General features: G+C 34.3%; 3 protein-coding genes across 3 annotated transcripts in view; 2 read left to right on the top strand and 1 right to left on the bottom strand.

Moving 5' to 3' along the window:
• LOC18049743 (protein EXPORTIN 1A) overlaps positions 1–11,531 on the top strand; it is a 17,027-nt gene extending 5,496 nt beyond the window's left edge. Inside the window, exons 9-30 of the mRNA XM_006443115.2 lie at positions 429–433; positions 907–1,014; positions 1,140–1,238; positions 2,122–2,325; positions 2,734–2,793; positions 3,769–3,879; positions 4,856–4,953; positions 5,204–5,312; positions 5,937–6,002; positions 6,156–6,254; positions 6,344–6,424; positions 6,539–6,628; positions 8,311–8,396; positions 8,522–8,602; positions 8,683–8,865; positions 9,319–9,385; positions 9,716–9,826; positions 9,992–10,099; positions 10,197–10,334; positions 10,412–10,549; positions 10,635–10,739; positions 10,906–11,531. Coding sequence (XP_006443178.2) covers positions 429–433; positions 907–1,014; positions 1,140–1,238; positions 2,122–2,325; positions 2,734–2,793; positions 3,769–3,879; positions 4,856–4,953; positions 5,204–5,312; positions 5,937–6,002; positions 6,156–6,254; positions 6,344–6,424; positions 6,539–6,628; positions 8,311–8,396; positions 8,522–8,602; positions 8,683–8,865; positions 9,319–9,385; positions 9,716–9,826; positions 9,992–10,099; positions 10,197–10,334; positions 10,412–10,549; positions 10,635–10,739; positions 10,906–11,028 — 2,270 coding nt within the window. The 3' untranslated portion in view covers positions 11,029–11,531. The remainder of the gene's footprint in view (positions 1–428; positions 434–906; positions 1,015–1,139; positions 1,239–2,121; positions 2,326–2,733; positions 2,794–3,768; positions 3,880–4,855; positions 4,954–5,203; positions 5,313–5,936; positions 6,003–6,155; positions 6,255–6,343; positions 6,425–6,538; positions 6,629–8,310; positions 8,397–8,521; positions 8,603–8,682; positions 8,866–9,318; positions 9,386–9,715; positions 9,827–9,991; positions 10,100–10,196; positions 10,335–10,411; positions 10,550–10,634; positions 10,740–10,905) is intronic.
• A 257-nt stretch (positions 11,532–11,788) lies between these two features.
• On the bottom strand, positions 11,789–13,481 carry LOC18047244 (anthocyanidin 3-O-glucosyltransferase 7). Its single transcript, XM_024189752.1, has one exon. The coding sequence runs from the start codon at positions 13,294–13,296 to the stop codon at positions 11,890–11,892; it is 1,407 nt and encodes a 468-aa protein (XP_024045520.1). The 5' UTR covers positions 13,297–13,481; the 3' UTR covers positions 11,789–11,889.
• Positions 13,482–18,180: 4,699 nt separating this feature from the next.
• On the top strand, positions 18,181–23,273 carry LOC18047243 (ADP-ribosylation factor 1-like 2). The gene is made up of 7 exons (XM_006443113.2): positions 18,181–18,456; positions 18,630–18,720; positions 19,287–19,402; positions 19,601–19,660; positions 19,744–19,809; positions 22,545–22,744; positions 22,929–23,273. Exons 1-6 carry the CDS (start codon positions 18,400–18,402, stop codon positions 22,734–22,736), a joined length of 582 nt encoding a protein of 193 aa, XP_006443176.1. The 5' UTR covers positions 18,181–18,399; the 3' UTR covers positions 22,737–22,744; positions 22,929–23,273.
• Positions 23,274–23,363: the final 90 nt, after the last annotated feature.

Below are 23,363 nucleotides of genomic sequence, written 5' to 3'. Positions count from 1 at the left end.
GCAAAAGGGAAACCAAATTTTTTTTTTAAAATTTTGGGGGTAATTTTTTTTTTTTTTTTTTTTCCGGCTTTTTTTAAAAATTGGGCCCTTTTTTTCCCTTTTTTTTTCAAGGGAAACCCCCCCCCCCCCCCCCCCCCCCCCTTGTTCTTGGTATTTATTTATTTATATATGAAACTTAAGAATGATTTTTCATTGCATTGATTAGAGCAATCTGATGAATGCTAATGATTTTTGTTTGTGAATGGATGGTCACTTAGACCACCCTTGTAAACAGTCATTGACTTTTTTAATTGTCCGTTGGTAGATTTTTATGCTGGCAGAGAAACTTTTAATAATAAAAGAAAATAATATGATGAGTATCTTTTTTATGACTGAAACATGATACAACCTGAGAATATACAACTAGATACTGAACTGCTCCAATGCAGATGCAGTAACTATCCAGAGCAAAATTACATGTTAAGTACCGTACATGCTTAACCATTCTATTAATACAGTTGAAGTATATTTTGTTAGTTCCACGCTATCATGTCTATTTTAGATTTATCTATTGACCTTTTTAGTCATCAATCCTTATTTCTTTCCATTTTCTGATTGTGCTTGTTATATCATTCAACCCAAAAAAAAAGAAACACACCAACCCTCTCCCTCTCTCCCCCCTTCAATGTTTTAATTATCACAGATTAGAGAAAAACATTTTAAGGATAACCAACTGCACCTTGTGCTTTTCATAAGAACCTGAGTACTGTTGGGAGATTTTAAATAATGATACAGGTTTTCAAACACACAATTTGTATATTTGTGGGTTTACTGATATGCATTTAAACACACAATACATTTTCATTTTGCTTGCATATAAACTCTATGATAACTAATTATCTATCTGATGTTATTCTCTTGGTGCAGTTTCATATCAGAGTGCTCGAATCCACTCAAGAAAATATAAGTGCATTGCTGATGGGTCTTGAATATCTCATTAATATATCATATGTGGATGAAACAGAGGTTTTTAAGGTGTGGTGGTTTTTAATAAGTTACCTCCATAGAACTATTTTTCTTTGCTTCTTGACTAGGGATTGAATATTTGAATTGTTGAACTTATTTCATGATCTGTACTTGCCGGACACATTTATGAGCAGGTTTGCTTGGATTATTGGAACTCTTTTGTTTTGGAGCTTTTTGATGCGCACAATAATCTGGAAAATCCTGCTGTGACAGCAAACATGATGGGACTACCGGTATGCTTGGTTTTCGCTGCTAATTTAACTTCGGTGATTTGCTTTACAAAGTTAGGAAATAGTTAAGTTGTAGTTCCCTTTCTTCAAAAAATTCTGTATCCAAAGAAGCAGATTTCGTAAATGTGCCATACAGAAGAAAAATGTTCCATAAGATTCAGTAGTCATGTCCACAGGGAAGAAATTTATATCTCTATGCTAGTTTGTGAAGGTGGAATAAATTTAATAAATTTATATCAAACAGTTGTGATATAGAGTGATTATTCTTCTCCGCTTTTGGTATTGGTTTCCAAAAATTAACTACACATCTTCCTTTCTTATCATCTTGCTTGTTGTGTCTTACATTTTTGGTAATTCTCAGAATGATTGATATGTTCCTTTTTTGGTTGTTTTAAATCCTCTTTGTACGGTGTTTTTGTAACCGATGTGGATATATCTGGTCAAGATCTGTACCTTTTCTCTTTTTATCAATATACTCATTTTTGTTTCTTACTAAAATAAAGGAATTCAGGTATGAGCTAATTATTTTTTCGTGAAATGGCAAACGACAGAAGTTCGTTGTCTTTGAATTTATTTGTTTCCTAATATAAAAGAGATTATACTGTGTGGTGCAATAATTTTGATGACCCTTGATCTGAATTATGAATGATACAGTATTTAGAGAATATGGCAAATTTTTATTAAGTGGTTTTAGATGGCTGTATGTTCATGACTACTTTTTTTTTTATATTTTTTAATTCTTTTTATTGAGTTTGATTCAGATTAACTGTGTGCATTTCTTTAGTGCATCCTATTTTAGTTTCAAGCTTTTCTCATTTTATTTTGTTTGGAATATTCTATGTGGGAGGAAAATTATCTTAGCTTGTTCTTTGTATTGAATAACTAGATGCCTTTGCTTCCAAGTGTTGTCGATGGTATTGGGGCACAGCTTCTGCAACGGCGGCAGCTTTATGCTGTTCCATTGTCCAAGCTGAGAATGCTAATGATCTGTCGTATGGCTAAGCCTGAAGAGGTCCTGATAGTTGAAGATGAAAATGGGAATATTGTCCGCGAAACCATGAAGGACAACGATGTTCTTGTTCAATATAAGGTATAAATCTCGATCTAGTAAAGATGTTAATTTTGTTTGTGTACCATACTCTTATATGAAGGAATAACTTTCACGAATTTAAAACTGAATGTCTTGGCCCTTTTCTAATTACTGTTTCCCAAATACATAGGAATGCAATTTGATTGTAGAATTTGTCAAAGTTTGCAAAATTTAGTGCCTTCTCTGTTTTGAGTTATTAAGAAGTTGCATGATTAGTTCTATGGGTTATCTCAGAAAGCAGAAAACTCCAATTTTTGTTAACATGTATGTTAGGTTAATAATATTGTCTTCATTTGTTAGTAATTTGCCTGACAATTATGTGTTCTAGTAACTATGTATTTGATTTTACTATCTGTTTTTCATAGTTTTTGTTATTAGTATCCATTGTTGATGTTTGTCCATATGCAGATTATGAGGGAGACATTAATCTACTTGTCACACCTTGACCATGAAGACACTGAAAAGCAGGTATATGTTGATAATGGTAGTTGGTTTCTGTTCCTTCTTTTAAAGAATAATAAACATATAGAAAATCATATAGAAAACATGCTGTAATATTTCATTTATTAAGACCCACATCTCTGTATGATTATTCGAATGGAATGATGCCCAGTTACCTTTTGTGGGTTGATTTTGAATTTAACCCTTCTTACATTCTAGTCGAACTACTCACAGACTTCTAATTAGTCTAATTTTGGGGTAAAGGTTTTATGCCTAAGTATGTAATCATCTAAAATGTTTTATACAATTAAGCAAACCATGCTGCTGGAAACTCAAAGCTTTGAGTATGATGATAATATCTTCTGAATGCTTTGTCACATGAGAAAAAGGTGTGATGCCTAACTACCAAAAAGAAGGGAGAGTGAATGTTTAATAGGGAACCAACCCCCCCCCCCCCCCCCCCCCCCCCCCCCACACACACACAAATTGTTGCTGTCGATCCTTTATTCACAATTTTTATTTATTTTTTATTGTAACCAAAGAATAGCATATGAAAGTCATCTTACAAATGAAGAGCTTGTAAATCAATGCAACTGTGTCAATTTGCAGGGAAAAAAAATGTTTTTGAAATCATGCCCTGTTCTCCTTTATAGAATTACTAGCCCTAATCACAGACATGAATAAAATGACTAGGAAGGAACAAAAACCTGTTTTTGGCGGATGACAGTTAATGAATTAAAGACTCATTGTTTTGGATTGGCTTTTGTCCTTTTCATCTTCTGTCGGAAAAGATGGAGTTTGGACAACTGACACACAAGTATGACTCAATTTTTTGGGCCAGCATTTCTTTGGGCTCTCCCTTCGTGCATTCGTTGCTGAAATAAATGAAATCGCACCAAGTTATCATGTTGTGGATTCATGTTCAGCAAGATATCTTATAATAAAGACCGTCAAGATATCCCATCATGGATCAGTGCTTATTTCTTCTATAATATACTGCAGATGCTAAAAAAGTTAAGTAAACAATTGAGTGGTGAAGATTGGACATGGAACAATTTAAACACATTATGTTGGGCAATAGGATCCATATCCGGGTCAATGATGGAAGAACAGGTGTGCCTCTAATTTTCTCAGTGTTTATTTTAGTTTATTTATTCTTTATTTGATCCTTAAGTTTTATGAGGGTTGTTGTATGGAACTGTTTTAATCAGTTTTTCCACTTTACTCATCTAAGTTGTGCTCATTGGGAGGGGTTTTTGACATTGGGTTGTAAAGGATTGTCTATCCTTGTAGAGGGGTAATTGGATAATACTTATGTTCGGCACAGGAAAGTATGATTCTTTGCTAAGTTTGTGGACAGCTGGTCCACTTCACTCTATTGGTTCTTAATCTTCAACTCAATTTTCATTTTCTTATTTATTTATTTTTTTTTTAAACTTGTGCTCATTGCTAACACTAGCTTAGTTCTGCAACCCTTTAGATGCTCTCAAATTTCTGTCTTCTTACTTCTAAATCATTCATAACTGTTACTGCACTTCGAAAATCTAATCTCAGCGGGTTTTGCTGTTATTATTATTTCCTAATGTTAACAGAATAAAAAATGGAACTTGGGCATGTAAATTATATGTTATAGGATTGGTGTTCGACAGTTTTAGGATTGAGGAACAACCTATATTGATCTTTTGTAGACAGCCCTCTATTTATTGGGTAATCTTTTAATATTTATTCTAGGTTAGTTCAATGCTGTATGAATGAATAAATATGGTGGTGCTATATTTTGTTTTGGTTTCTCAAATTACTTTTATCTTGGTTTCAAGTTTCAGGGATTTAAACTTTTTGTTTATGGTATTCGACTAAAGCTGATGCTGAAGTGTTTGCTTAAATCTTCAACTTATAACTTTTTTGTTGGTGATTTTTGGTTGTTGGAAATCTTTGTTTTATGCTTGTTATGTTTGTCCTCCTAGAGTAAATGTCCTCCCAGTGTTGGAAATCTTCAACATTGATAGAATGCAAAATTTTTGGTGGTTGGAAGTTTTGCAAAAATGGATTTGCACCAATTACATCAATTACCCTTTTTTCTTGTGTACAGGAGAACAGATTTCTGGTGATGGTTATTCGTGACTTGCTGAATCTATGTGAAATGACAAAAGGAAAAGATAACAAAGCTGTTATTGCAAGTAATATTATGTAAGTTCAACGTATGTGCACGCTTGAATGTTTATCAGTTGTTGAATGTATCTGGAGTAGCTGGCTGTTTAGTTGTTTAATGGATTTACTGATAAGGGCATGGAATTTTGGTGCCACATTTAACTTGACGAATTTGAGAGAGTTTTTGTTCTGAATAACTTATGTTTACAGTGGAAAGCAATTAAGTAATGTTATTTTTGGCTGTAACTGTAAGTAGAATGATTGTTTGGGATTTGGCCTTTGTCTGCAGGTATGTTGTTGGGCAGTATCCAAGATTCTTAAGAGCCCATTGGAAGTTCTTGAAAACTGTTGTGAATAAGTTGTTTGAGTTCATGCACGAAACACATCCGGGAGTTCAGGTAATGTTGTGATGTTTTAAATTAATATGTACGATCTTACTCTATGAGATGTTAAATTCATTGTAAACTGCATGCATCCATATCTGAAAGTAATTTTACTTTCTTTTGTGTGTGTTTATAAGCTGAATCTTATCAAAGTCAAATCCTCCTTAGGATTGCTGGTTGTTTTTGAAATCTAAGTAAAATAATAACTCGAAGCTTTATATAGTTGATAATTAGTGATGCCTGATCGACATGGTCCGACGTTGCTAATGTTGTGTATTTTGAATTGATCAGTTTAGAAGGTGCCATGGTGAGAAAGGAAGCCTTAATTTGTTGAAAATATTTGTCAAGTGTAATAATTTATAATCATTTTTAAGTTTTTGACAATTCTTTGTAGTGTATTGGTCTGTGCTTCATGCATACTGAATGTATCTATCATTTTCTTGAATAATTTGTTATCTTTATAACATCATGGATGTTTTGGTTATTAGCAGTAGTACTATTAGTCAGATGCGGTTTTCTTATCTTTTAGTCCATGCACAATTAGCTTTTTTCTAGTTGAACATATATAATATCTATTCCTCTAAAAACAATTCTTCACTAACTAGCAAGTTATCTCACTTTGTTGGTCATATGTTCCAGGATATGGCTTGCGACACATTCCTGAAAATTGTTCAGAAGTGCAAGCGGAAGTTTGTTATTGTACAGGTAATAATGGTGCCTCAAAATTTATCCCTCCTGGTGTTGATCTTTGAATCTTCCTACTATTATTAGCCGAAAAATCCAATCGAATTTTGTCTTGCTTCAGAATTAATTGTCTCTGTTTCAGCATTGATGAGATGTTTTTTTTTATGTTTTCAGGTAGGAGAAAATGAACCATTTGTATCTGAACTTCTCTCAGGCCTTGCAACAACAGTTGCAGATCTTGAACCTCATCAGATCCATACATTCTATGAGTCTGTATGTCACTTGACAGCCCCCATCATTAAACTTACGTAGCATTTATGTTATTTTGAAGCATGTCCCATTCCCTTCTCTCTTGTTTTTAGGTTGGTCATATGATTCAAGCAGAGTCTGATGTACAAAAGCGGGAGGAATACCTGCAGAGGTTGATGCTTCTTCCAAACCAGGTTTGTTGCAGAGAGAATTGATTACCTTTGGCTGATTTGTTCTTAAAATTTCATTCTGTGATGCTGAAAACAATCCTTGGCAGTAATGGTCTATAATTTTGCCTCTTTATGCAGAAATGGAGTGAAATTATAGCACAGGCACGACAAAGTGTTGATTTTCTTAAAGATCAAGATGTGATCAGGACTGTGCTTAATATATTGCAGGTATAGCTTTTCACCTTAAGATATTGAAGATTGCTGCTTGCCCAGGGATTTTGCTTTTTGACATGTTCATTAAAGTAAAAAATTCAGTTGTGTATAAATACAATAAGGATTTGATTTACTCCTGAAAAAGGAGAAGTCTAAATTCCAGTCTCGGTTGCAATCCCAATTTATATCCCAGATACAAATCCATTGAATGAGTAATTTCCCAACTAGTAAAATTACTGCTACACTATCCATTAGATGAATGCCACATCAGTTGGGATACAATTTGGTTCCAAAAATTGGGATTCCTACCAGTATTCAAATAAATATTATGAACACTCAGTGAATTTATGGTAACTGTAATTCTACAGCAGAAGTTTGTTTTATTATTTTGAAATTTTAAAATAAAATTTTGGAAGTCAAACTATTTTTCTTTGTTGAAATCCCCTGATTGTTTATCTTAAATTGTTAATTGAAAAGTTTGGCTTTAGCTGTTTTTTGTTTATGGTAATTGCATTTTCTGTCTGAAATGTAATTAATGTTGGAGCTTTTTTTCAGTAAAACAATACATTTTAGTGAGTTGCTAAAATTCATAATAAGCCAAGAAGAGGTTGTCTTAGAAAAGTCAGACCAATTAAATATGTGCTGTTAGAATGTTGGTGGTAGGGGTGTTTAGAATTTAATCCGATCCGCTCAATCCGTCTAATCAGTAGAAATCCGATCTGTGAATTGGTGGATTGGATTAGATTGAAAATTTGATAATCTGCAATCAGTGGATTGGATACGGATCTGCTTCTGTAAATCCGCAAAAAAATAAAAGTATTTATTTAATTAAAAAATAAAACTTGTAAATATGGCATTAGTACTTACTAGTAAATAAATAAGTTAAAATATAGTTACATTAACACTATATTATATTGTATCCGATAATAATATAAAATAAAAAATAATTAAATAAACAAATATAGCTTTCTAAATAGTTAATTTTTACGTACTTATCTAAATGAATGAGATTTTTTTCATTTTGGTTTGTTATATTTTGAAACTTTAAATTTATTTTCTAGCTTTATTTAAACAATTTATTTATTTAAATCTTATTTAATTTTAAATTTTTTCTATAGTAAGATTATTTTTATATTAACTTTTTTTATTTAGTTAATTCGTGGATTGAACATAATTAAAAATTTTTAGTCCGCAAAATGGTGGATTGGATATAGATTGGATCAAATCCGCATCCGATCTGCAGATGTATGGATTGGATTGAAAATTTATAATCCGCAAAATCGTGGATCGGACATGAATTGAGGTCCAATCCGTAAAATCCGATCCGCGAACACCCCTAGTTGGTGGTAAGGTAATTCAGTATCTAATATCTTTTTGACGTTTCCTGTCTGAGGAAGAAGAGAAGAAAAAGGGAAAAAACAATTGCATGACAAATTGGTTTGTTTCTCTTGAGTACACCCAAGATGTAAACATTTTTCCTGAATTGAATATCCCACAGTATTTTTTTCTCTGGGCATTATCTTTTCCTTTCTCTTTTTATCGTGAATCATCTTTCGTTTTATGAGTATTGGATCCATAATTGCGGTGCATTTGTTTACGAGAAGATATTTAATTAAATTGTAGATGGGTATTTTTGGTATTGGTTGTTCCTGAGCTGCTGGTGTGATTTTTTTGTCTGTTCCCCACCTTTTCTGCAGACAAATACAAGTGTTGCCAGTGCTCTTGGAACATTTTTTTTGTCCCAAATTTCCGTGATCTTCTTGGACATGCTAAATGTGTACAAGTAAGCTTTTCATCATTCTTGCTTCCAAATGCAAGTAATATGATTCACGATCCTTATTTCCAAATGCATGCAATATCAGCTATCCTGTTAGTTGGAAAAGTTATAACATTATATTTATGCAACAGAATGTACAGTGAGCTTATATCAAGTAGCATTTCATCAGGAGGGCCTTTTGCATCTAAAACATCTTATGTGAAACTTCTACGGTGAGATCATGTACTCATGTTTTGTTTGTCTTGGTTCCATGCTCAAAAGATTCTTGCTTATCAAAGTTTGCAATGAACAGGTCTGTTAAAAGGGAAACTCTGAAGCTCATTGAGACATTCCTGGACAAGGCTGAAGATCAGCCGCAGATAGGAAAACAGTTTGTTCCCCCAATGATGGATCCTGTCCTTGGTGACTATGCTAGGAATGTGCCTGATGCTAGAGAGTCAGAAGTTCTTTCACTTTTTGCCACAATCATAAACAAGTACTGAATTTTTTTCTTAATACAACATTATTGAACATATTTCTGAATACATTTTCACTTTAAAATGATACTGAACTCTGAAATGAGAAACAACTGATGAGTGAAAGAACTTCTTCCACTTGACCCTAAACTCTCTCTCTCTCTCTCTCTCTCTCTCTCTCTGTATGTGTGAGATGCATACACCCACTTTGAAATTATAACCTGCAAAGCTACTGACTGAGAGGTTAATGTACCTTGATAATCCTCTAATTTCGGAAAGTATCCTAGGATTGTTTTACCTGTTGACCTTAATGTTAGCTTATGCTAATTGTAAAATCATAAATTGATGGACTACTGGGTCAAATGAGGTGGTTGTCTTTCTGTCTACTCAAGTGTAGGACAAATGTTAATTTCTTTGCTTTTGCCTTTTTTAAATTTTACTGCTTATGGACTGTTGCCCCATCTTGCTTGAAGGTATAAGGGTGCAATGATAGATGATGTGCCTCGCATATTTGAAGCCATTTTCCAATGCACACTGGAGGTGAGGATACTGTTACTTTTGTGATCAGTGATCTCTATGTATTATGCAGATTTTGCAGCACAATTATTATTATTATTTTCTTTTTGGGGGGGCGCCCCCGGGGGGGGGGGAGGGGGGGGGTGTTGGGCAGGCAATGGGGTTGGCATGTGCCATTTGCAACGAGCACTAACTTTACTTGTCTAATAGTCTAAAACTAAGAATTGGTGTAAAATAAAACACATCATACATATAAATTTATCCCATAGGCGGGGGTGTATAGAAACAATCATGCAGTGCTCAAGTGTATAGCATCACCAAAAATCCTGGCTGATATTTCTGGTTGCTTTGCAGATGATAACCAAAAATTTTGAAGATTACCCAGAGCATCGTCTCAAGTTCTTTTCTTTGCTTCGTGCCATTGCTACTCATTGTTTTCCTGCTCTGATTCGGTTGTCAAGTCAGGTTGGTGACTATTTTTTTAGCTTTTTTGGGGTTCTTTATTTTCCATGTTGAATATTGGGGGGTTGAATTAATGGCATGATGAATTAATATTAGTTAATAGTTCAATGGGTTGTCAGAAATTTTGATGTAACTTATTCCTCTTTTTGCTTTATTAATCTTAATCAGCAATTAAAACTAGTCATGGATTCAATCATATGGGCCTTTCGGCATACAGAAAGGAATATTGCGGAAACTGGGCTAAATCTTTTATTGGAGATGTTGAAAAACTTTCAGGTACCTGTATTCTTTAATTGAAATCATGCATATTGTTGCTGTGACTATTTTTTGCCATGTCAGCTGCATAACTGTATTTTTGGGGACAATTTGACAGGCGTCTGAGTTCTGTAACCAATTCTACCGGACATACTTTGTGACAATTGAGCAAGAAATATTTGCCGTATTGACCGACACATTTCATAAACCTGGGTTCAAGTTGCACGTCCTAGTTCTGCAGCACCTGTTTTGCCTGGTAATGTATTGTACAATCCTTTACATGTTTTTGTTTTGGTATATTAAGATTTTCAATTGATAGTCACTTTTTTTCAGGTTGAGAGTGGTTTATTAACAGAGCCTTTGTGGGATGCTGCCACAATTCCTTATCCATATCCAAATAATGCAATGTTTGTTCGTGAATACACCATAAAACTTCTGGGTACTTCTTTCCCCAACATGACTGCAGCAGAGGTGTGTAATTATAAAGAATGTTAGTCATTGATGTATTTTATATTAAGTTGGAAATGTTGCCAACTTGAAGGCATCTTCTTGCTAGGTTACTCAATTCGTTGATGGATTATTGGAATCAAGAAATGACCTCTCTACGTTCAAGAATCACATACGTGATTTTCTTGTTCAATCAAAAGAATTTTCAGCTCAGGTAACATTGAAATTAGATTATGCTTCGTGCTGCCTATAACTAGCTGAGGATATGGGCTATGCTTTCTATTGGTTGGTCGTTGGATTCTATATCCTTGTCCTTGTGAAAGAATTTGTCTGACTTTTGGAGCTGATGAGTATAGCCTTTGTCTTGATTTGTTCTGCAGGACAACAAAGATCTATATGCAGAAGAAGCTGCCGCTCAGCGGGAAAGAGAGCGGCAAAGAATGCTTTCTATTCCAGGGCTTATTGCCCCAAATGAGATACAAGATGAAATGGTGGACTCATAGATGGCTAACTTCTGCCATGGAAGCTACTAATTTCATTAAAGTTTATCCTTTTTTTGTCTTTTTTTATATTGGAGCTGCTGTGGGTGTCTTGATTCCGCCTACCAGAATCAAGTGGATATGAACAGAGACAGCAAATTTTTCCCCCCATTGTTTTTCTTCTCAAGAATTTGAATTTAGTGGAAACTGGTGAATCTTGGAGGCACCCAGGGACTATGGTTTTTGGTGGCGGCACTTCCCTGTTTATTGGCCGGGTGTAGAGTATTTAGATGCTAATGTAGGATAATATCAGGAGTCATTGTACGGTGTCCTGGATCCAGCTTGATATTTGTATTCATCAATGATGGTTGGAATGCAACTGTTTAGATGACTCATTTTGAATTGTTGATTCATCTATTAGGCGTAATACTAACTTTGGCTGAGTTGTGCAGAAATTCTTCTCCCTTTTCTCTTACAAGTAGAATGTGATGTTTTGTTTGGTTAAGTTCAATATTTTTCTTTTTTCCTTTTCTGGATCATTTTTGTCAGTATTCCTGTCAATTCTAGTGGAGCTAATTCGTTGAATTTTTTTTTTTTATTAGAATAGTAGTTTACTCTTTTACCATTACCATTTCTTCTCATCGTGAAAAATGTCAAGAGAACTAAATTTAGACATGGATAAAAAGACCGGTTAATCCATAATTTAACAAGCGTACTGGAGCAGATTAAAAGAAGAATAGGAAATCAAGGATGCCAGTTAACAACTGACTACCGAATAAGATGATAAGAGAATTCTGAAGTACATTCGCTAATCAGGCCAGGCCAAAGGCTCAATACGAGCGCCGGATCAATATTACATATGGACCAATTAACATAAAAGTAAGCCTAATAAGATCTTGATATCATGTCTACCAATGCATCAAGATTTTGCATGGAACTTCCACCGGGACCAATTGCATTTTGGCACAGTTGCTTCAGCTTTGTAACCTTCTCCCTTATTTTGATTCCTTTCTCTTGGCACAAAATTAGATCCAAGCTGCTGAGTAAACCTTCCTTTGTGCAAATCCCTCCACCATCTACAGCGATACCAACCCCCCATATTTGTTCCATCATTCTTCCATTAATCCGCTGATCCCCAAAGAATGGCCTCCCGATCATCGGCACACCTGCAGCTATGCTTTCAAGGATTGAGCCCCAACCACAATGTGTTACAAAGACCCCAACTGCTTCATGTGCTAAAACATTGACCTGGGTGGCCCAATCCACCACAATTCCATCAGATCTTGTCCTTTCCAGGAACCCATTTGGCAGATTTGCCTGCGACCTATGTCTCAGTGACCAAATAAATGGCACTTTACTTGCTTCCAAGGCCTCTGCTATTGCCACAATTTCGTTTGGAGATGGTGTTGCCACTGTACCAAAGCTGACATACGCCACTGAAGCAGGTTTCTTCTTCTGCTTGTCCAGCCACGCCAGGCAACCATATTCATCATCCAAATCAGTTGCGGACGACGGTTGCTGATCAGATGCTAGTAGTAGCTTGAAAGGGCCAACACTGAGAAACTTGTTGTTGAATTTAGTCTTGAGATGATTTGTCAACTCAGGGTCTAACTCTTCAAAACTGTTGATGAAAACAGCAGCTGCCTTGGGTAGCTGACGTCCCATTTGATGCAGCATAACAGAAAAGACTGAATCCAAGTCTCCGGAAACAACTCCTTCAGGCAAGTCGGCGACGCGTATCTTATTCATTCCTGGAATGAAGTGAATAAGTTGTTGATCTTGATTTTGACTTTGGGTGCCTATTTTGTCCCTGATAATGTCAGTGTAAAGATGAGCAGAGAGAGAGTTGGGGCCAGCGGGCCAGCATGGAACCCAAGGGACATTATTCCATTCTCGAGCCATCTCTGCAGCAAACCAAATGAAAGCATCTGTTACCAAACAAGTCAAGGGCCTGCCAGTTTCGGCCACTGCTGCCTCAACTGCTTTCCTGAAGTTGGCATCAGCAGCATTCATGAACAGCTCGATATCTTCCTGACGCTTCCCGGAGAACACGTGGCCTTCCGGGACTCCATCGGATACGTCGTAAGGCTTTACATTGCTGGGAAGATGACGCTGTTGGCCAGTGGAGAAAAGGGCCTTGTTGGATTGCGGAGTGCTGAAGAATGTGAACAGTGCAGTTGGTGACGAGACGGCGAGGCGTTTGATAATTGAAAGAACGGACGAGGCGTGTGTTGAGAAGGGGAAATTCAGCACAGCTATGTGAGGTCGGGGCTGAGACTGCGTTTGAGCCATCGTTGTTAATCTGTTGCTGCTTCTGGGCTCTGTCTCTGGCTGGCTGCTCCCCCATCTTTATTTTATAGTTGAAAAAATAAATGTCATAATTATCTACGCATTATTGCAACCACCCGGGGGTTGTTGGTCTGGCTTTCACGTCTTCTAGAACTAGGATTTTTAAAAGGCATCAAGTGACGGTTCTTATGCAGTTAGAATTTAACTTCTCTATGCTTGAATTTAGTTTAGTTCAAGGGAATAAAAAATCACACTATTTTTAAAACGTAACAAATTGATTTGGTGACGCATCCTTGGACTACTAGTGGACGACAAATTCTCAGGCCTTAGTTAATGCAGGCACGCGTGGTTGATTTACCATCTTAAAAAGCAATGTAACCGGAAACTGGTGGTTTGATTGTACCGTGGTCGGTTCTGTAACGCAGGGTATGGGGGTTCACACGTTGTCAGCTGTCTGTTGTGGACCGCCCAATTCGCTAGCCCAATTGCCCACAATTTCGGGCTAGAGAGCTAACACAAGGCCAAGAGTGCTAGCTTGGTCCAATTCCGGAAGGTTCTAGGCAACTCTAGCACATGTGAACATGTAAATATTCTAGAATACTTTATACAATTCCAGCACATGTAAATAGCTAGGAAATATTTACATGTGCTCTCATAATCAATATAATCTCTCTCTTTCTTTTTAATAATTTTATCCATCATTGTCATAACCATAAAAAATAAAAATAAAAATATTTGACACTTCTTCATCATCCTCAATTGAGTACTGTAAATTAATTTCTTCTAAGATTACAAAAGTAGAGTATACAATATTCGAGAAAAGATAATGATTTAAAAAGTTAAAATAAATTAGACTAGTTATATTAGATATTAATAAAAATTATCATGTGGGTGCACTTAAAAAGTTACTTACCCTTCTAACTCATTTTTAGGGATGGCAATGGGGAGGGGAGGGGAGGGGAGGGGAGGGGAGGGGACCAATCTCCCCATACCCATCCCCGATATTTTGTTATGTCCCCGTCCCCTCCCCGTCCCCGTCAGAATTGCTTAAGTGAATCCCCATCCCCTCCCCGAATAATAACAGGGGATCCCCGAGGGTCCCCGGTCCCCGAATAATTAATAGTCTAATACATTTTTTTTTATTTTAAATTAATCATATTAAAATAAAAAAATTCAGATAAAAATAAAGTTCAAAATATATCTTGCATTAATATTGATCCATTTCAAAGTCACATTCAAAATATACATTATTAAAATAATTATCTTTGTCAATGACTCAATCTTGATAATCCTACAATAAAAAGAAAAAAATTTATTTTTATATCGGCAATAAAATAAATGTAGATACTTAATTAATATTTTTAATAAAACTATTTACCTCTTGCTCCTCCTGTTCTTCCTCGAGAAATGTGGCAAATTGAGAGCTAGCCTCAGATTTTAAACCTAAAACAATGAAAATGATATAAGTAACGTAACTTATAAGTGCAAATATTAATAACTGTATAATATAATTACAATGTAAAATAAACTCATATTGCTATTGTAAGCTCGTAATCAACTTTGACAGCACATTAAGGCCTCCAATGTACTTGGATGAAGTTTGTTACGGTGTGCGCTCACAACTCTACCACCGGTGCTAAAAGCTGATTCAGAAGCAACTGTTGTAATTGGAATTGCCAAAATATCTCTAGCAATTCGAGCTAATGTAGGATACGAATTAGGATTAGAACTGTTGTAAATTATAATTAGGCAGCTCTCTCCTGTATCATTGTGGTTTGGATTAAAAATTTAAGACTTTAATTAGTTAATTAAGTTTAAAAGTTTAATAATATAACTATTTTAATATTTATTGTTTTTAACAATATTTATAGTTTTGTTATTTATTTATTAGTAATTTTAAAAATAAAAATAAAATTAAAAATTAAAATGGGGAAATGGGTAGGGGATGGGGATTCCACCTCATCCCCGTCCCCTCCCCGAATAAAAAATTGGGTAAAAAATTTTCCCCGTCCCCTCCCCGAATAAAAAATTGGGTATAAAATTATCTCCGTACCCTCCCCGAATGGGGAAAATCCCCGAGGGTACCCGTCCCCGTGGGGATTTTTGCCATCCCTACTCATTTTATATAAGGATAAAATAGGTATTGGCGTAAAAATGATTAGTGGGGGCTATTGAATATATATGAGGGGGTTAAATATCACAACTCTCATGAGATTGAGAGGAATATTAAGAATCTGTTTGGTATAACTTTTCAAGAAAAGCTTATTTAAGTAGAGATTAAGTCAGTAGAATTTTTACAAATAGAGCTCTTACCCAAAATTTTTTTCAGTTATTTAATTGTAAATGAAAAGCTTTTATAAAAAAAATATAAAATTGCATTAGCAGGCAATTTTTTTTTTTAAGTTGTGTTATGAAGATAATATAATAATATTGTCAAATGAGTAAAGAATATTTGAAAAATTTTAACACTTAAAAAAACTTTTCAACCTCTACTCTCAAAGCCCAAAAATTTGAATTTTTGCTAGTAGAGACAAAATATCTTATTTAAATTTAATTTTTAAAAGCTCTACTAAAAAAAATAATAACAAAAACTTTTATAAGAGTTTGTGAGATTAAATAAGCACTTATGACCATTAGATGTGTCTGTTTGGTATGACTTATTTAATGGTTATAAGTGCTTATTTAATCACATAAGTTCTTATAATAATTTTTATTGTTGTTTGGTTATTTTTCTAATAGAGATTTTGAAGTTTAAATAAGGTATTTGGTCTTTACTAAGAAAAACTCAAATTTTGGACTTTTGGGAGTAAAGGTTGAAAATCTTTTTTTAAATGTTAAAATATCTAAAATATTCTTCATTTATTTGACAGTCTTATTTTATTCTTTTCATAATATAACTTTAAAAAACTTTCCTATTAAAGTAATTTTATAAATTTTTAATAAAAACTCTTATTGATAACCAAACAACTAATTTTTTTTATAAAACTTTATTTATAAAAACTCTACTAAAAAAAATTTCTATTAAAATAAGTTATACTTGAAAAACTGTATCAAACGGAGCCGTGTTTCGGCTAAATATGTATTAATTAAAAGTTCATGTAGCATAACTAAAGCCCACCCAACCAAAGAGTTGTTTGGCTAGGGTTGCCGTGTTTCGGTCATTGTTACTAAACATATCAATATAGTTAAATTATACCCTTTTTATTATTTTCCAGTTGGGTTTATGAAATTATTAGCCACCCTTTTAAAGATTACCCTATCATAATATAAAAAATAGTATAACATTTTGATTTATTTAATTTTACAAATATTGGTTATAATTTGTATCAATAGTCTATTAAAAAAAACATAATTAGTTTATAAAATGACCACCAATATAATTTGTATTTACTTCTGTTTTATCATTTTTATGAAAGTAATTTTATTTTTTCAATAGCCTAATGATGCACATTATAACATTTAACTACAAACATGTAAATTGTAACTTATCTAAATAGCTAAAATTGTCATGCCTCTACCAATGAGCTCTTTTAGCGTTGGCAATTTAAGAGTTTGGGCTGAACTTTTTCAAACTCAGGCCCAAACCCATTAGAGTAAAAGTGTAAAGATTGGGTTTGGGTCAGGCCTTCTGCGAGCATGGGCTGTGCTTTGGCTTTTATTTATTTTTTTTTAAATTTGTTGTAAACTTAAAATGAGTTAATAATAATCAAATTGTTATAATTAACAATGAATTAAAGAAAAATAAATAATTTAAAAATAAAATAATAACTAAAGAAAATGAAGCAAATAAAAGTTTATAAATTTAATTTTTTTGTACTAGATTCTCTAATTCACGGACTCTCTTAATTAATTAATACTTAAAAGAAAATTTAGTATTATAACTTTAAGTTTTTTGATTCATTATTAATATATAAATTAAGGATTCAAGTTTTTTTTCCATTATTTTTTAAATTTGAATTTATTATTCTAATTTATAAATTTATAAAAAAATAGAGGGCAAAGTTTGTCCCGGACTTTTTTTTCCTAAACCCTTATCTAGACCCTCATGTGGGAGGTCCAAACAAAAACCTGTAGGACGCTTTTACTTATTTTTTAAAATTGTTGTAAACTTAAAATGAGTTAATAATAATCAAGTTATATAATCAAGTTATATAATCAATAATGAATTAAAGAAAATAAAAATTTCAAAAATAAAATAATAACTAAAGAAAATGAAGTAAATAAAATTTTATATATTTAGTTTTTTTATACTAGATTCTCTAATTCACGAATTGTCTTAATTAATTAATACTTAAAAGAGAATTTAATATTATAAATTTAAGTATTTTGATTCATTATTGATATATAAATTAAAGATTCAAGTTTTTTTTTCAAATTTAAATTTATTATTATAATTTATAAATTTATTTTAAAAAAAATAAAGGATAAAGTTTGTCCCCTACTTTTTTTTTTTTAAACTCTTATCTAGACCCTCATGTGAGAGGCTCGGACCAAAACCGGTAGAAATGAATAGAGTCGGACCCCTTGATCTTTACTGGCCAATTGATGTCAATTACAGACATGAGGCACGTTAACATGTAAACAGTACTTGGGGGAGCGCGTTCGGGTCTCTGCAATCGATCGTAACCTTTCTTATTTTCTTCTTTAAAATTAAAAATTATTCATACAATGAAGGGGTATCTTGGACTTTTTATGATAGAAATTTGGATCAGAATTGCAAAGTCACAGGAAGATGATCTACTTTTCATGACTTGAAAAGTCTCTCCCGATGATTGTTGTGTCGATAGTCCAGTCTATCGCCTACGTAGTCAAATTTCCGAAAATTATCATAATTTAAAAAACAATAACACTAATAAAATTTTAATTTTTAAAAGAATAGTTAATAATAAAATTATAAAACGAAAATAAAAATGTGCTGATTTCATTCGTTGCGTAGAAAGAAAGATCCGAGTGAAAGGAAACGCAGAGGTAGTTGCGTTTGTATCAAATTGATCTCCGATCCATTCTCATAATTAGTTTAAAGGTCGATTGTAAAACGAAATCAAGAGGAAATTCAAAAGAAAAGAAAAAAAAGAGAAATCATCAACAAGCTCAAAGGGACGGGGAATGGGTCAAGCCTTCCGCAAACTGTTTGATGTCTTCTTTGGCAACAGTGAGATGCGGGTAAAAATAAAGCCTGGCTAGGGTTTTGGCTCTGGTTTTTATTTTGATTTTGGTTTGTGTGTTTTTAATTTTTCGAATGCAATCCTTGCTTATGCATTCGTTTATTATTTAGTTCAGCGTGCATGAGTAATTAATTAATTAATGCGATATCGGTTTGGATTGGATTGGATTAGGTTGTGATGTTAGGTCTGGATGCTGCGGGTAAAACAACCATACTGTACAAGCTGCACATTGGTGAAGTTTTATCTACTGTTCCTACTATTGGTTCGTGCTCTTTATTTCATATTTTTTTTTCTTTTTTTTAATCTCTAAGCTTGTTTCATTTCCGAGATTGAATCGTTTTATCAATTTATCAGCCAAAAATTGATTGGTTAACGTCATTATTGTTTATGCATTTAAAAAAAAAAATCACTGAAAATTATTATAGTTTTTTAATTTTGTCCTGAAATTAAAAAAAAATGCTGAAAATTATTGTAATTTTTCAATTTTGTCCTTCAGTTTTACTGTAAGAATTTGGAATAGTCCGCTTTGTGTACCACTCTTAATATATGGCATTATTCTAGAAATTTTTCGTGTTTTCATTTCACCATTCTTTTTGCTACCCAAGATAATCATCTGAGACTAAAGATCCCAACACTGTTGTTGTTCTTGATGCGAATTTGGTATATCTGGTTTTGTCATGCTGTTCCAGCAGGTCTAATTGTTTTGTATTTATATGTTTAAGAGCAGACTTCAGTCACAGCCATGATGTGGGGAGTGTTTTTCTTTTTCCTGTTGAGTGGATTTATAAACTTATATAACAAGTATTTCTTTTTCCGTTGCCCCTGAAGGTTTTAATGTCGAGAAAGTTCAGTATAAGAATGTCATATTCACTGTTTGGGATGTTGGCGGACAAGAGAAATTGAGGCCACTATGGAGGCATTATTTTAATAACACTGATGGACTGGTAATTACTTGTCTCCCGCATTTAGCGGTGAATTTTGGTACCTCCTTTACCTTTTCCATGATTTTATTTTGCGTTCATTGAGTTTTCAACTCAATAGGTCTCAGCCATCTTACTTTTAGTTTATATGTTTATTTGCATTTCTGTCGGTGGTTCCAACTGAATCCTATGCAATTTATACCGGTTTCTTTGTGTATGCAGATCTATGTTGTTGACTCCTTGGACCGGGAGAGAATTGGTAAAGCAAAGCAAGAATTTCAGGTAGTAAATTTTTGGAGAGATATAGAACTAAATACACTAATTTGAGTGTTTATTTCCCAGTTGACTGAACGATTTTCTTGCAGGCCATTATCAAAGATCCTTTTATGCTGAACAGTGTCATTTTGGTGTTTGCCAATAAACAGGACATGGTACGTTCTATTAATAGTTTCTTGTCTTCTATTTTGCACATAAACTTGAAACATACATAAACAGGAATGGCATTTTGTTTTTTGGACAAAAATGGATATCTATACATGGTTTGTGTGTGTGTTTGTTATGAGGAGTTCAAACGCTTTAATCTCATATACCTATTACCGATGTCTTACAAAGTTTACTGAGTGCACATGTCATAGTCACGTAAGACATATTTGTGCCTTCATTCAATATTGCTAAATACGAAAACCGTGGTCAATCATCCATTGATTGGAGATTTCATGTGTGCTTGCATGCATAATGATTTTACTTCTTGAATTGCTAGTGTAACCTGATGTGTTTGAGCTCCTGCCATATTCATGTTCCATGATTGACAAATGGTCAGAAATAATTTAGAGATATCTTTAACATGCTTTAACAGGTTGTAAGACCATTTAGCTATGACCTTTGGTTTAGTTGGATTTTCTTTTTGTCTAACTTCCCCCTCTTGACAATTAGACTATCGGTGGGATTTGTGCACACACATCAAATAAAAAAGAAAGTGCATGTCATCATTAACTATAAATTTGCAATTAGCAAAATGAATGCCAAAATTAATCTTTTTTTTTCAAAATAAAAGGACGTTGTCGCATGTGAAAGCCGTGAACTGAATCTCCTTTTATCTTTGATTTGCAATTAGAAAGGTTCATTGTATTTGTGCACTGAATTATATGTCAGAATATTTTAGGCTAACTTTTGTTTGGACCATAATTCACTAAGAATCTTCTTGGGGTTATTGCCAAGAATGAGGAAGCATTAAGTGCTGCAAGGGTATTTCAGTCCTGTAAGTTGCATGTTTGACTGATCCGTCATCAGTCTTCTTAATATATCCTAGGCTCTAGTTAGTGGGAAAGTGTTGAAGCCGGGTTGGGAAAATGGGTTCTAACATGTTGATCAATCAATTGCTGTTTTAGCATGCCTCTGAATTCTGCCTGATATCATGTGTGCCAGCAGCCCAATAATTCTCACTAATACCGCCTTCTATTTGGTATGGTCATCTAAGATCTTAAGGAACTATGGAAATATGAAACTTGTAGGTATAAATCTCTTTAATTTGAACTGCGGATATTGCCTTTTTGTTTTACTGATTGTGGCGATATTGTGACATTTCCAGCTCATCTTTTGATTGACCTGTATTTATGGTCTTTTATGTTAGAATCAGGCCTGAACTTCATCAATGGACACTTCTCTTTTTTCTCTCTTGATAGATGTAGATGCTTTTTATCAAGATGTGAAGATCTGCAATGTGTCCATATAATAATAGTCAATCATATATGGTGCCTTCACAATATACATCTAAAACTGATGACTTTTCTATGAATTCTTCAATCTATGTAGTTTGTATACTGGATACAAAGGTATTTGTATAAAATATCACGGTGGTAGCTTCACAAATCACAAAATTCAAATTACTAGGGGAATCAATAAAACTTTACCTGACTGTAGACTTACCAAAGTTACGGCTTGTATTCCTTTTCTTACAGTTTACCTTTGAATCTCAAAGCCAGTGTTCACCTATGTCTTGTGTGATTTTTGAACCCGTGTGAACGAGAAGGAACCATGGAGTAGTATTGAGATTCCTAAGTCCTGGTTGGATGCATTTTTTCAATATATGTTTTTTATTACTAATGATAGGGTAACTGAGCATGTGTTTGACACAGAAGTATGATAGGTTACTATTTCTAGCTGAAAATCTTGCTGCATCTTGTGTTGGTGGGTGAGGCTGTAGTGGAGGAGTTTGTAGGTTTTTGTGGTGGTTTGATATCAATGTATGTTTCCAGCCCCTCAGCAGATTTTTTTGCAGCTGGTTGTCTGGCGATGATGGTGGTACACTTTGTGATGATTGTAAAGCCTTCAGTGGCTGCAACACTGGTGAAGGTGAGAGTATGATGATGCTGATGCTGGTCTAGCGGAGGGTGTTAGTGTGATGATGGCAGTGGCAATTGTAATTGCATTGCTATCATGTTTCTGCTCTAGTTGAATTGCTGACTTGGCTTGATTGTAACCGGCCCACTAGCAAAATATTTTCCGCTTTGGGCTTCATGCATGCATCCTTCACTCGCACAAATTGGTTCTTGGTATGGGCCTAAGCCCCCCCAAAAGACTTCTTGCTAGTCTAAGGGAGGTCGTCCTTTATAAGCTCATTATCAACATTATTCCCAAGTGATGTGCAATGTCCCATTGATGCAATTCATTTTTTATGTTCACAAATTAATATGCACTTGGCATTCTTGGTTTTTATTAATAAATCAACAATCGTGTCTTAGAAAGAGCACACAAGCTGTTAAAATATCTTCTTTTTATCAGAAAGAGCGTAAAAGACTTGAGTTGCCTGATCATGATGTTGATTGTATGTCCATCAAGATCAGTTAGAAGGGGAAAAATGGAAAAGAATTAGAGAGATAAAGATGCTTCCTTTGATTCCATGGCCTCAAATGGGTTTTGTTTCTATAAATTTGAGAAGACTTGATAGTTGTTTAAATGTTCTTTACTTAATAGGTTTGCCATTGAAGGGGGCATAGAAAGGTCAACTAACAATTTTCAGAGGTAGATTTAGGGCCTCCATAGAGAGAGTGAAGGCATTGAATAAATTCTCTATTGCTTCTTGCAAAAATTTATTAGCATGTTTATAATGTATGTGGGTAAGTAATATGTGGATGGAGTTATTGATATATTGGATGCTTATGTTCAGAAAGGAGCAATGACCCCAATGGAAGTATGTGAAGGATTAGGTCTCTTTGATCTCAAGAACAGGAAATGGCATATTCAAGGGACTTGTGCACTTAAAGGAGATGGACTTTACGAAGGCTTGGATTGGTTGGCTTCAACACTTAAGGAGATGAGAGCTGCTGGATACTCTTCAGTGGGCACCTCATCATTCTAGGGATCCAGGTTGAAAATCTTACCTCCTTGGTACTTACATTGAGCCTACCCTTCCCCCCCCCCACCCCCCCAAAAAAAAAAAAAACCAACAACAACGAAACAACTTGAAGTGATTGTTATTGGTTTTTTCTCTACTTCCATCAAATCTTCAGTTTTTACTGAATTGATGATGAATCCTGACTTGTTTTTCCAGGTTTACACGAGAGGATTTGAGGTAGATTGAATGATGAAACTCCTGAGTCATGCGTTTACTGGAGGGAAGTCCCGTCTGTAATCAAATTCTTTTGGGTTGTATGTATCTAAGGCCAATGAAGCTTTTGATAGGGTGCTTACATTTGACCGAACTTGTTTGTGTGACTTCCTGTAATGTATATTGAAGTGAACTGGACTCGGGGTTCAATACATGTCCTTTATCCTCCTAAGATTCAAAATATGAGTTAAATCGCACACGCACGGGCACAGACACGTGTGCTTACCAGTGTAGTGGTGCAGGATAATTGAATCTGGGAGATAATCGCATTTGAAATCTTGTGTGGCATTAAAGTAAATTAGGTTATTCTAGGGTTAGCCGTGACTGATGTGTTGGATGATTGAGTTCACACATTTTCCATCCATCTCAAAAGCATTA

This window comes from Citrus clementina, unplaced genomic scaffold, assembly GCF_000493195.1.
Source record: "Citrus clementina cultivar Clemenules unplaced genomic scaffold, Citrus_clementina_v1.0 scaffold_3, whole genome shotgun sequence".
Classification (NCBI taxonomy): domain Eukaryota; kingdom Viridiplantae; phylum Streptophyta; class Magnoliopsida; order Sapindales; family Rutaceae; genus Citrus; species Citrus x clementina.
Note: the sequence above shows the minus strand (reverse complement) of the source record. Positions and strands in the feature narration are given on the sequence as shown.